The 14,668-nt window shown below is 42.8% G+C and overlaps 1 protein-coding gene across 3 annotated transcripts in view; it reads left to right on the top strand.

The window, feature by feature from the left end:
- PACS1 (phosphofurin acidic cluster sorting protein 1) overlaps positions 1-14,668 on the top strand; it is a 1,571,500-nt gene that overhangs the window by 522,429 nt on the left and 1,034,403 nt on the right. For all 3 annotated transcript variants that reach the window (XM_069207928.1, XM_069207930.1, XM_069207929.1), the window contains exon 5: positions 13,045-13,189. In XM_069207928.1, coding sequence (XP_069064029.1) covers positions 13,045-13,189 — 145 coding nt within the window. The remainder of the gene's footprint in view (positions 1-13,044; positions 13,190-14,668) is intronic.

The raw sequence follows: 14,668 nt of genomic DNA, 5'->3' as shown, positions 1-14,668 counted from the left end.
CTTGAGGTAACGTATAGGGGAAGTACCTGAAAGACATATTGCATCCTTGGCAGTAGCAGCATCTTCATGGCTGCTTCTCTACCAAACTAAAAGCAAGCCCATAAGTACCATTTCTGTGGCCCCTGTTACATGTTGTAACAGTGTATGATTGGGAAGAGGAGTACATTTGTTAATTGTGGGGACTAATTAAACACCCAGATATGTACATGCTCCCAAAATCCAACCTAGAAAGAGCTCTCTGCTCAGGCGTGACTTCACTTTCTTAGGGTTAAACGAGTTGAGAATCTCAATTTCTTCACATTTATTTTGAAACTAGAGACCTGTCTGTGTCGGTCAATTCTGCCATTAACAGTGGACCTGCTTCCTGAAGTTCTGGAATGGACAGCGGGTCATTCACTGCACACATGGTCAATTTAAATTCATCTTTCCCAATGCTAACTCCTTTTATTTCACTGTTTTCTCGGATGTCGGCTGAAACTGCCGTCTTGTAAGATGTTAATTAAAATTAGGTTAATGCCCATCTCTGCCTAGTCTCTCCAGGAATAAGGTTGCATTTAAATTGAGCCATGTTTACTTTTGTTCTTGGGTTTCGTGTTCTATAGTCTGCTAGAATCCACATCCAGAAGTAACCTTCAGCCATCACTGTCAAAGCTCTATGTGAATACTTCCAATCCATGTAGTCATTTTTCAGCATCAAGTTTGACTGGTACCTTCTAGAGAGATAACCTTACCTTATCAATAGTCTGCAATCCTAAAACCACCACAGTGGGTATGTTGAATGTATGCATTAGCAAGAGCTATAGTTTCTAAAATCCAAAATCGAAGGGTTGATGAAGAAATCAGAATTTCAAATAAAGCTGAAAAAGAAAGAAAAATAAAATCAATAAAAGGTGCAAGAGCCCTCGATCTGGATGAGATGTAAATAACATAAAAAGTTTAGATGGGCGTGCATATGATAAATTATGGGTAATCTGTGGTAAACTTTACCCAAGCCTTATCTATGAATGGCCATGCCAAAGGGGAGGTTGACTATGCCAAGGTAATATCTGAGGCTAATTGAGAGGTTGAATTTCGAATCAGTGGAAGTTTTATCACAATGTTCATATATATGAAGCAAAGATAGTAAAGCTCTTACTGTGCGCCTCTTAGAGTTTGATAACTTGGACAGGCCAAAAATACTGAAGTCGGCTGAGATGTCGATTTTGCAGAATTGGTTAGCACATCGTAAAGGGATGCGCTAGTTAGCATTAAGATTGGAGATCGGTTTAATTAACATAAGAAATAAATATCATACAAACCTTCAGTCTTGTCTGCATGAAATTCATTTAGTGGAACATGCATAGTAGGAGGAGCCATCTGACCTGTTAGTATCAACTAGATCAAGAATCATAAAATAACTGTGACTTGGGTAGAAAAATATGCAGTTTAGGGAGAGTGGTCTAACTTGATTGGCACAGATAAAAATACGTATGGAGGCTCCTTTAATTTATAATATGAGAAATTTAAAAGGTATTGTCACCTAATACTAACTACTAATAGATGGGTGACTCATAGGTACTTACTAACTATCTAGTCAGGTGGCGTTAGGCACCAGATACTAATGTTGTGGACTGTGGAGCGGCAACGTTTTTCAGAGGGGGTGCTGCCATCAGTGCTGCAGCAACTGAAATCATAGAGGTTATGAAAAATTCAGGCATCACACAAAGCACAAGTGTAGAAAATGAGTCATGCCCATACAGCCAAAGAGTGGTAAGGGTAGTCAGTTGTGTATTTTGGAGAAATCTGTCACAAATATATTACTAAAGCATGGTGTGATATGGCCCTGTCATTTACAATAAGCTCATTTGTCAATGAAGTGGCCACTAAATTTGCACAGACATATAGATTTACTGATAAAACCATGCAGCACACACATAATAGTGTTTGGGGATCACGTTTAAGTGAATATTTATCACCAACTAAAGTGTCTTGATTTGTTTTGATCCTCTTAAAATGTTTGTTTCCATCACACTTAAGAATTACAAATTACATTGCTTCATTTGTGCTTTACTAACTGCTGATCTAGGTATTTCTACAGTTCAAGTTTTCTTGTGCGTTAGAAAACAAATTATCATCCTATAGCCTTTCCTTTCCTAATCAGCAAGATTGTCAGAGTTCACACTACGAAAAAATCTCAGCTTGTAGTCTGAGAAAGCAAAGTAAACCCCTATCTCCATGGTGAGAGAAAAGGCAGCAGTTTGTCAGAAGACAGAGAGAGAAAACATTGACTTCTGTGACATGTTAAAAAAAAATAATTAAAGGCATCGTTATTGCTCGTTCACCTTCTGATCTCCAGCATCGTTATTGTGGGGGAGCTGCAGAAGACCTCTCCCCCACCCCAAACTCCTACTTCCAGGGTCTGTGCCTGAGGATGGGGTAGCTACCTTTGAAAATACCAGAACTAGGTCAAACTCCCTTTATATGGAGAGAATATACCCGTTGTGAATGCAAATATTGCAAACCCTGTTGCTTATGTTTTTGTACAGCACTGCCAGAGAATGATCATATTTCTTGCAACCTTTTTTAGTGTTACTCGGATACAGAGGATGATTGAAACAATGATTTATGTAAGAATTGTGATAACTTCATTTTACATAGGAAATCATAGACTTTTTTTTTTTAATTAGTCTTTGATAAGATGAATTATGATTAATTAAAAGCATGTATGGCTCTAATAACATTTGAATATTCCTTATGAGGCAATGGAGTCTTACAAATGTATTTTAACCCCTTCGCTGCCAGGCCTTTTCCCCCTCCTGTGCCAGGCCTTTTTTTGCCTATTTGGGGCAGTTCGCGCTTAGGCCCTGATAACTTTTTGTCCACATAAGGTAACCAAGCCAAATTTGCTTCCTTTTTTTCCAACATCCTAGGTATTCTAGAGGTACCCAACCTTTGTGGGTTCCCCTGAAGGAGGCCAAGAAATTAGCCAAAATACAGTAAAAATTTCGTTTTTTTAAAAAAAAATTGGAAAATGTGGCTGCAGAAGAAGGCTTGTGGTTTTTCCCCTGAAAATGGCATCAACAAAGGGTTAGCGGTGTTAAACTCAGCAGCTTCCCAGCTTTCTGGAACAGGCAGACTTGAATTAGAAAACCCAATTTTTCAACACAATTTTTGCATTTTCCTGGGACATACCCAATTTTTAGTGCTTTCAGCCTCCTTCCAGTCAGTGACAGAAATGGGCATGAAACCAATGCTGGATCCCAGACACCTAAACATTTCTGAAAAGTAGACAAAATTCTGAATTCAGCAAGGGGTCATTTGTGTAGATCCTACAAGGAATTCCTACAGAAAATAACAACTGAAAAAGAAAAATATTGAAATTGAGGTGAAAAAAACATCAATTTTTCTCTACGTTTTACTCTGTAACTTTTTCCTGCAATGTCAGATTTTCGAAAGCAATATACTGTTACGTCTGCTGGACTCCTCTGGTTGCGGGGATATATAGGGCTTGTAGGTTCATCAAGAACCCTAGGTACCCAGAGCCAATAAATGAGCTGCACCCTGCAGTGCGTTTTCATTCTGTACCGGGTATACAGCAATTCATTTGCTGAAATATAAAGAGTGAAAAATAGCTATCAAGAAAACCTTTGTATTTCCAAAAAGGGCACAAGATAAGGTGTTGAGGAGCAGTGGTTATTTGCACATCTCTGAATTCCGGGTTGACCATACTAGCATGTGAATTACAGGGCATTTCTCAAATACATGTCTTTTTTACACACTCTCCTATATTTGGAAGGAAAAAATGTAGAGAAAGACAAGGGGCAATTACACTTGTTTTGCTAATCTATGTTCCCCCAAGTCTCCCGATAAAAATGATACCTCACTTGTGTGGGTAGGCCTAGCGCCTGCAACAGGAAACGCCCCAAAACGCAATGTGGACACATCCCATTTTTTTTTAAAGAAAACAGAGGAGTTTTTTTGCAAAGTGCCTACCTGTAGATTTTGGCCTCTAGCTCAGCCGGCACCTAGGGAAACCTACCAAACCTGTGCATTTTTTAAAACTAGAGACCTAGGGGAATCCAAGATGGGGTGACTTGTGGGGCTCTGACCAGGTTCTGTTACCCAGAATCCTTTGCAAACCTCAAAATTTGGCTAAAAAAACACGTGTTCCTCACATTTCTGTGACAGAAAGTTCTGGAATCTGAGAGGAGGCACAAATTTCCTTCCACCCAGCGTTCCCCCAAGTCTCCCGATAAAAATGATACCTCACTTGTGTGGGTAGGCCTAGTGCCCGCGACAGGAAATGCCCCAAAGCGCAACGTGGACACATCCCATTTTTTGAAAGAAAACAGTGCCTACCTGTGGATTTTAGCCTGTAGCTCAGCCGGCACCTAGGGAAACCTACTAAACCTGTGCATTTTTTAAAACTAGAGACCTAGGGGAATCCAGGATGGGGTGACTTGTGGGGCTCTGACCAGGTTCTGTTACCCAGATTCCTTTGCAAACCTCAAAATTAGGCTAAAAAAACACCTTTTCCTCTCATTTCAGTGACAGAAAGTTCTGGAATCTGAGAGGAGCCACAAATTTCCTTCCACCCAGCGTTCCCCCAAGTCTCCCGATAAAAATTATATCTCACTTGTGTGGGTGGGCCAGGTGCCTGCAACAGAATACAATAACTTGTAGAGATAGAGGGGATAGCACAGCGAGTTTATAAGGACATATTCTTTTATACATCTTTAGACGGACTCTGCTTTGGGGACCCACATAAGTGAGGTGTCATTTTACTTGGGAGACTGAGGGGAGAACTGGGGAGTAGGAATTTTGTGCTGGAGCGGTGATCCTACTAAGAAAAGTCAGGAAAATATCCTTTTTTTATGCAAATTTTGAGGTTTACAGAGGAGTCTGGGTAAGAAAATGTTGGGGGAGCCACGCAAGCCACACCTCCCTGGACTCCTAGGGGTGTCTAGTTTTAAAAAATGTCTGGGTTTTGTAGGTTACCCTAGATGAAGGCCGCACCCAGGACCAAAAACATAGGTGGGGCCTCCCCCCCAAACACAGGTATTTTTGTAATATATCATTTTGATGTGTGCACATACGTCCGTGATGTGCCAAACACTACAATTGTGAAAAGAAACACACTTAGGTTATGTGAAAAAGACCCCTCACCCACCAACCAAGTTGGTGGCATGCTTCATCATCGGGGTCCCACCCGAGGCACCTAGCGTGTCACAGGTGTGCTGCGATGCCTGATTACAGCGGAGCAGGTTTTGTCATTTTTACCACACATACTGGTTGGATTTGGCACGAGGGTGAGTGATGGTTCAGTGGATCAAATTTTATTAACAAGAGATTTCACAAAAATGAAATTCACTGTTAATAACTGAAAGGCAAAAAACTGAACCAATGACTCACAGCTCGTGAGCTGTAAAGCCACGACAAGGCACCAACCGCTTTACAGTCCATTCACACACCTTTCATACATGACACGCACAAGACCCTTCACACCGCCAGCCACGGGCCCAGCACATTACAACACTCACATCGACAGACTGCGCCACTCAAGGGCCCATCACTTACATACGCCCACATGCCTGATACAAGAATCACACCAGCTGATGGGAGTGTGGACTGGCGTTTGGCTGGCACCGCCAGCCAAGCGCCACCCCAAGCACACCGCCTGCCAAGCGCCCCCCCAAGCACACCGCCAGCCAAGCCCCACCCCACGCACACTGCCAGCCAAGCCCCACCCCACGCACACTGCCAGCCAAGCCCCACCCCACGCTCACCGCCTTCCAAGCCCCACCCCACGCTCACCGCCTTTCCAAGCCTCACCCCACGCTCACTGCCTTCCAAGCCCCACCCCACGCTCACCGCCTTCCAAGCCCCACCCCACGCTCACCGCCTTCCAAGCCCCACCCCACGCACACCGCCTTCCAAGCGCCACCCCACGCACACCGCCTTCCAAGCGCCAACCCACGCACACCGCCAGCCAAGCGCCACCCCACGTACACCGCCTTCCAAGCGCCACCCCGCCAGCCAAGCGCCACCCTACGCACACCGCCAGCCAAGCGCCTCCCCACGCACACCGCCAGCCAAGCGCCACCCCACGCACACCGCCATCACTTTTTTTTTGTTTATAAACAACAAAGAAACCACTAATTATAAAATAAGCACAAAACTACAAACACAAAAGCTCTAACTAAATACATGACAGAGATGCCAACCGTGAAACATATGAAAATATAAAACAGACAGCTTACGCTCACGGTATTTCCCAGAAGTTTTCTTTTGTATGGTAACTTCTATAACAGCTGGGCACACACAGCCCAGACTTTGAAGGGCATTCGGGGCAGTACATCCGGCTCTCCCTCCGGATTAATCTCCGGGCACATACTCCACATTTCTTTGTGGGCAAGTCTTTTTTGGGAGTGGGAGGAATGTGATCTGGAAAGTGCCGATCTTTCAATCTAGCCACATCCTCCACCACTTCTACTCTAGGAACTCTTGCCGGTTCCACCACAATAAGGCTTTCTATCACTGACTCCTGAAATTTAACAAATGTCATCCTTGACTCAGGTGAACAATCCTTGTATACAATAAAGGCATTAAAAGTTGCCAAATGAAATAAATGTAGGGACAACATTTTATACCACACATAAGACTTACGAAGAGCAGTGTAAGGTTCCAACCTCTGATCTACTCTATCAACACCACCCATGTGCCTATTGCCTATTGTAGTCCAAAATGCACGCAGGTTTGCGCACTTCCGCAACCTGACCCCAAACAGCCACAGGGGAAGTACTCTCATCATGGATGGTAGATAGCATGTACACATCCCTCCTGTCTGAAAATTTCATAGCTAGCAGCTCATTATTCCGCAAGGCACTGCACTGTCCCCTCTCAAGTTTCTTACAGACAAGCTCCCTTGGATAGCCTTTCCGGTTAGAACAGATTGTGCCACAAGCAACAGTGTCCACTCTAAACAACTCCTTGAACAACTGCACTCCAGTGTAGAAATTATCTACGTAAAAAATGGTGACCTTTGTTAAACAGCCGTCTAGCAAGTTCCCACACAATTTTTTCGCTAACTCCAAAAGTGGCCGGACAACCAGGAGGGTCAATACTGGAATCCCTACCAGTGTAGACCCGGAAATTATACACATATCCTGTACTGCTTTCTGACAGCAGATACAATTTAATCCCATACGTGCCCTCTTACTAGGAATGTACTGCTTAAAAACTAAACGCCCCTTGAAAAGGACCAAAGACTCGTCCACACTTATCTCTTTGCCTGTAAACATAGACCTCTGAAAACCGATCCACAAAATGATCAAGGACAGGCCTCATCTTAAAAAGACGGTCACAATCAGGGTGATCTCGTGGCAAGGCTAAAGCATTGTCTACAAAATGCAGCATACGAAGAAGAAGCAAATACCGATTACGTGTCATAGTTGCAGGAAATATAGCCGATGCCATCAAGGGACTAGTAGACGAATAAGAAGCCAGTGACAGCTTCCTGATCAACCCCATCAAAAAAGTCAAACCTAAAAACCTTTTCATCTCTTCCAGATATGTGGGAACCCACTGAGTAGCTCTAGACTGAGGCTTAAGTCTGGCAGCGTTGTCCCGCAAATATTGCTCTGCATACACATTTGTCTGCTCCACAATCTGTTCCAAAAATACATCGTCAATAAACAAGTGAAAGAAATGGACAGGCAAAAAGTTTTCTGTATTAACTCTACACCCTGGGAGACCAGTAAATGCAGGTAACTGTGGATGCTCCATGTTTGGGGCAATCCAGGTGTCAGGTCTTCTAATGGGAAACCCTTCAGCCCCAGGCTGCTGCACTCTTGGCACATCAATGTCCTCCTCTAACACAGGCCCTTCATCTGCACTGAGAGTAGCTTCCTCATCAGAAGAATACTCTCGGACAGAAAACTCACTTCCAGAATCTCCTGCTTCCTCCTCTGCCTCAGATGCAGAGTCAGTGTCGTAATCATGGTCTGAAGACGACTCAAAGAGCATGCAAACAACCTGCTGAGCGGTCACTCTGCGGCTAGCCATGATCCTCACTAACAACAAATGGATTGCCAACAACAACTAGCACAATAAGTAATAAACAAAGTGTAGCTTTATCACAAAGAGTTATGTGCTACAAAAAACTATACCACTCACTTGCCTGAAAAAGCTACTCACCAAGCAACTACTCTGCACAGACACAGCAATCACCAATGATATCCCACTAAAAAGAAAAAAGAAAAAAGTAAATTAGACATATGACAACACAAATATCACTGTGCTCAAATCTAAGGACAATGTCAAACACACAATACTGCATTTAGTACACCACCTACAAACATGTCATTCATGCATGTCAACAATACTCCTTTGGAGTAAATTGCTTTCACTTACCTAAAACATGTAACTATGTAAACCGCAGGACAACTACTGCCAAAACCGCAAGGATCCACAGCAAAGGAAGCAAAAGCGTTGAACTAGAAGAAAAAGAAGAAATAAATTGTTATAATCATAAATAAAAATACTTCGCCAGTTGACAAAACACCCCACCACCAAGAACTTAGAAGTTGTCCCTGGTACCTAAGTGGATCCTGCCCTCCTCGGGGGTAGATGGGCAGAAATGGGCAACACCTCTGTGCCCCCTTTAGAGGGCGACCCTTCCCAAAGGGGGCACCCCCAGCACAAACATTTAAAAAAATAAAAATCCCTGGCGTATTGGTGGTTTCTGCCCTCCTTGGGGGCAGATGGGCCTACAAAAATAGGCCCATCTGCCCCCAAAGCGGGCAGAGATGGCCAATACGAACTTTTCCCCACTTTAGGGGGGCGACCGTTGCCCAAGGGGTGCCCCCAAACACACACCACACACACACACCACACACACACAATCCCTGGCGCCTAGTGTGCTTCCACCCCCCCGGGGGCCAGATCGTCCAAAAAAATGGCTGGTCTGAAATGGGGGGGCTGAAACAGAAAAAAAAAAAAATAGCCCCCCAGGGGAGCAACCCTTGCCCAAGGGATTGGCCCCAAAATAAACAATAAAAACAAAATCCCTGGTGTCTAGTGGATTTCGTGGCCCCCCCCCTTGGGGGCAGAGCAGCCAAAAAATTGGCGATCTGCCCCGGGGGTGGGGGGGCGAAATACACAAACAAAATTGACCTTTTCACTAAAAATAAATCCCTGGGGGGGGGGGGAGGGGGGGCGAAACACTAAAAAAAATTGACCCCCTGGGGGGCGACCCTTGGCCAAGGGGTCGCCCCCAAAATACATAAACAAAACAAAATCCCTGGTGTCTAGTGGATTAATAAACCATGACAAATCCAGGTGGATGACCTGTGAAAGTGAGTCTTCAAGCCTACAGGCCATGCTGCTTGTGAAAACCTTAATCCAGGTTGAGAAGGGAGATCAGTTGATAATATCCACAGTCTTTTGGATCTTTGTCTGGTGCCTGACCATCATAATAGCGACTTCGCACAGAGACGATGATTGACCTGCTTTATAAAAAAGAGTTAGACTACAGGTGTATTTGGAGCAATAACCTGCCCAAAGACCTTATAGAAGACAGCTGAATAACCATTTCACTGTAGAGCCCTCTTGATTTTCAACTTGCCTGTAGCTTTGAGTATTGTTTCAATCTGTATCGGGGGCCTCAAACACCTTCTGCAGGGCTTGTGAAATCATAGGCTAAATGGACTTCCTTTACATAAGATTGGACATCTCGCAAATCTATATTTTAGCAGAATCGGTTACATTCCAGTCAGCTTGGACAAAGAGGCCATTCTTCGTTTTAAGGCAACAAACTGTTCATTTAAGAGCCTGGCTCTGAGCTTACAGGATTTTAGAATGTTTTTCTGAACTAGCAAGGTTCTTGACCGAAAAAATGCTCTCATTTTGTTTAATCATGCTGCCTCTTCCATCAACTCCCCTATATTACTGACTTTATAGAATCCCAGAGATTTCAGATTCCCCCATGTCTCAACCTCAGCATAAAAAAATGTATTTCCTACCTCTTCAGTTTTCACTGTATCTTTCAACGGGTTAACATTCAGTCACTAGAGCCTGATATGTGTTATACCCGCCCGTTACCAATGGCCTCTGGGAACTTCTAACATTTTTCTAAGCTTTACAGGTACCCAGACTCCTCCAGCCCAAAGAGGGTGTGTCGGACCCTGTTCAGTGGGCAAACAGTCTATTGGACCCCAACCATGGTGGTTGAAGTAGTTTTCCACTGGTTCCTGTTGTCCGTTCTACTATGGCTGTGCAGACTGGGCCAACTACAACCGTTCCTCCCTTGACTCTCAGGATAGCAGGTGCAAGGAGTTGAAGGCTTCTTAGGGACCTAGTGTGGGGAAGAAGAAGAGCTCAGACCTCAACAGTAAATCAACAGACACAATAACATATTGTCCAGTACAGAGTTTACCTTTTAGGTAAAATAAATAAGAGCCAGAGCAAAAAAGAAATAATACACAATTTGATGGGAACGTAATGCAGGGTTACATCATATGTCATTCAACAGTGAGGAGCTAATCCCCACTGTTTCTGTATCACTGCTAGGGTTTGGAGCTTACGTCTAAATGTCCAACACATATTTACTTAGACATCGACCAAGACCTGGTGCCAATAGAGTCTAATCCAAGAAGTGTGCCCCAAAAAAGCAATTTTTTGGAGGTAGCATACCAGGGAATATAGCAAAAAATAAGCCATGCAAACTACCTCCAGGTTCTAGAAAAACAATTAACTTAATTCCTGTTTGTAAATGATGTATTCCATTGAAGCAGCAAAGATAAAGTATAGAGACAGGCATAGATTACACACAATTTTATTAAATTCCTAGTCTCACCGTGTAATTAAAAAACATATTTTTATACAGTACAAAGAACTATTCAAAACCTGTGTGTGTCTATATATATATATATATATAAATATATATAATAGGGTCCGTACCCCAAAAAGACCATCAACTAATATGTCTGGGTACAGGATCATTTTGGGTAGTACAGGTAAGTAGAGTAAGTATATTTTAACTTATAAGGTATTTTAACTTGGTGATATCTTTTATTGCAGTAATTTTGCAGTATTTGCAAAAGAACTGTGATGCCTAGCGATGAGGAGGCATTATGTGATTGTCTAATGACTGCTGTACAAAAGTTGAAGGCAGCCATGTTGTTTTAAGGCCACTTTCCCTGTGCTCTGGGTTAGGAGCTTAAATATAGATAAGTATTAGATTTTATAATTTCCTCTACCTGTTACCTACCACTTAATTAAAGTGGTAATGGGTAGGGAAAAATTATATGCAGTTTCTCTGTATTTAAAAAAAAAAAAATCATGGAGTACAGCTGTTCTACTAAGGAGGTACAGCGGATCCTTTAAAAAAAAAAAAAAAAAAAAAGAAGGAATATTATATGCAAAACAAAATCTATAAACACTGTAGTACTGTAATACATTGTATTTCACAAATATAGTGAACTACAGAGTATTTTCAATTTTTTTGTACATAAAACCAACTACTGACCTGTTCCTGACCCAGAACACAGGTAACGTGTATTAAAAATATGTCTGCATTTTAATTTAGTAAAGATTAGCCAATTATATACTGTCTTATCAGTATGTACTGCGGTACACCACGAAGTTAGAGCACTATACTGTGGCTCAATATATAACGAAGGGCCAGATGTTTTATTGTCTTGTTACTCTTGCATCACGCATGGTCTCGCATGGGCAACTCAATACAAAGCAACACAAGGCCGCAATGTTTGGTGCTACATTGCTTGGTAAATCTGGAGAAATGCAAGGCAGTGTTAATTACCATCTTGCTTTAATCTGCACACCATATTATACATATCTGACAACTTTAATGTAAATTTACACGCTACTCCATTGTATACCACTCGATTATTTATGCTACTCCACTCTATGCCACTCCACTATACCCCAGTCTACGCTGTTCCACTGTACGCCACTCCATTCTATTTGACTCCACTCTGTGCTGTACACTATTTAATTCTATGCCATTCCAATGTACGCTACTCCACTCTGCACAGCTCCACTGTACACTATTCTACTGTAAAGCATTTAGCGACTGCACTGTAGGCCACTCCATGCAATTTCACTGTATGACACTCCACTCCACTGTACACCACTCCACTCCGAAACTCCAGTGTGTGCCACTCTACTTTAAGCCACTGTACACAACTACAGTGTATGTCACTCCGTTGTATGCTATTCCACTGAATGCCACTCCACTTTACGTCACTCTACATTATTCCACTGTATGCCACTCCACTGAACGCCACTCCACTATTTTCTGTTCCAGTGTATGCCACTCCACACGACTTCAGTCTATGCCGTGACACTGTACTCCACAATACTCTACGATACCACACTCTGACACTTGTTCTCTATTCCACTTGACGTCTATGCCACTCAAACCTACTCAGCTCTCCAAAATGCTGCTCCACTGTATGACACTGCGCCCCTCCACTCTACTAATCTCCACTTTATACTACTCCTCTATAGAACACCGTACTCCAGTCTTTCACTGTACAACACTGTAGCACTCTATGCCACTCTACCCAATTGTACTCCACTCTGTCACTGTAGGCATCTCCCTCTACTCCACTCCACCAGAATTGACTCTACTCTACAACACAGTGCTCCACTGTATTCAACTCTTTCACTACTGCACTGCACTATACTAACCAACTCTCCACTTTAAGACACTTAAGTCCACTCTACATCACTCCACTGTATAACAGTTTATCCCACTGTATGACACTCCAATGTACGCAACTCCGTAACACTCTGGAGTATAAAACTGCACTCTACTACACTGTATGCCACTGTACGACACTGCACTACTGTATGCCCCTACGCTCCACTGTACAGCACTCTGCTCTACACTGCTTTATGACTACTGAACTCTGACACTATTCCAATCTAAGACACACTACGGTATAATGCTTCTGAAGGAGGGAGGGAAGGTTGGGGAGGGGGGTGTTTCATGCCATTAAGAAACAATTTATTACTCTCTGGCCTGCAATTTGTCTTCAGGTCTTGCAGCATCCCAGTGAGGGAGCCCAGGTGTTGGGTCTGCACAGTAATGTTAAGGATGTAACTGTTCCAGTAGCTGAAATTAAAATCCTTTCATTGTCCAGTCAGCCAATCGACCACGAAGGCCCAAAGTCAAAGATGTCAGGTAAGCCTTTTAACATCCACTCGTTGTAGTACAGTGTAATCAACATATAATTCTTCTTCTTATGAGTGATAGCCTTACTTGGTGTTTACATAAAAGTAAGTTACTATAGTTTTATTTTGAAAATATTTGTTTCTAGCGTTTAGCTGACATGATTTTTTTTGATGCATGCACAGGCAATACCTACTCAAGGCAAGCATATTTGTATTTGAAATCATGCCAAGGCAGTTGCCTCTGTTGTTTACTGTCAATGGTTGCATATGCACATCTGTGTTTTCCATCCAGGGGTTTAAGTCATCACTGGACCACCAGAATCCTGGAACACCTTCAGATATGTTTAGATTCAAAATAGATTTTAATGTGAAAAAATGTTTTTTCAGTTAGTCAAACATATAGACAAAGTGCATTTGGAAGTAAGTTTTGCCGCTTTATAAATGTCAAACCTGTATTTCCCGGCATCGGATCCCAGTTTGCCAGATTCATACTCTGCTACAAAAATCTCTTCTAGCCACTTTGCACATTTAATGTACGGATGATTTTATTAGTACAATCGAGTCCTCGGGCAGCCTTTTGTGTAAAGCATTTTACAAGGGCTATCATTTGGCAGCAGTTGTAAGGGAGAATAAAGTAGATGTGGGAGGATTCATACAACGTTGCTAAAAACGTGTTTATTAAGCTTTCAAGTTACAAACCGTAGGAGATCATGACGCTCGGGATACAATAGGACCCCCAATACAGTAATATTGATATGAAAGCGTAGTCTCTAGGGCAGTGGTCTCCAAACTTTTTTTTCCCTCGCCCCCCATTTGAAAAATAAAAATCATTGCCCCCCTCAGATTTTTTCCCAATTATTTTATAAAGATGACAATGTTTAAATATGCCTAGACATATTTTAACTTTGAAGTAAAGTAATGTTACCTTTTTATTAGTGCAGTAGCATGTTTCTTCTTAAAACAAAACAATGTTATCTTTTTAATGCTTCTTTTGGCCAGAGCCTGGAACCCCCCACTAGGATCACTTGAGGCCCCCGTAGGGGGGTCCGCCCCCCAGTTTGAAGTTCCCTGCTCTAGGGTGTGTAAGTGCACTCACCCGTTGTCCTTAAGTCCTGAATGACATCTTGTGATCAGCGGATCGGTGTTGGCGGGTGAGGCTGAGCGGGGAGGCACCTGGAGGGGATTCCTCTGCTCCCCGCGGATAAGGAAGCATGCTCCTACTAAGAAGTATGCCAGTCTTTCGAAACGTACCTGCATGACGCTTGGGGTATATGGAACAAAGAGTATAGCTGGTAAACAAAAACTGATGTGCGGTGAGATCCAGTGTTGCTCAAGATAAACAAATAATGTGGCACACGTATTAGTGAGAGACAAAAATGAGATATCCAGCACAGTGAAATTGAAAGGTTTAGATGAGCCATGGACTATATGGAGAAAAAGCATACATCCTTCTGCCCTTTTCCAGATTTTCAAGAAACTTTACTTGTGC

Source organism: Pleurodeles waltl, chromosome 9, assembly GCF_031143425.1.
Source record: "Pleurodeles waltl isolate 20211129_DDA chromosome 9, aPleWal1.hap1.20221129, whole genome shotgun sequence".
Taxonomy (NCBI): domain Eukaryota; kingdom Metazoa; phylum Chordata; class Amphibia; order Caudata; family Salamandridae; genus Pleurodeles; species Pleurodeles waltl.
The sequence above is the reverse complement of the archived record's forward strand: the minus strand, read 5'-3'. Positions and strand labels throughout refer to the sequence as shown.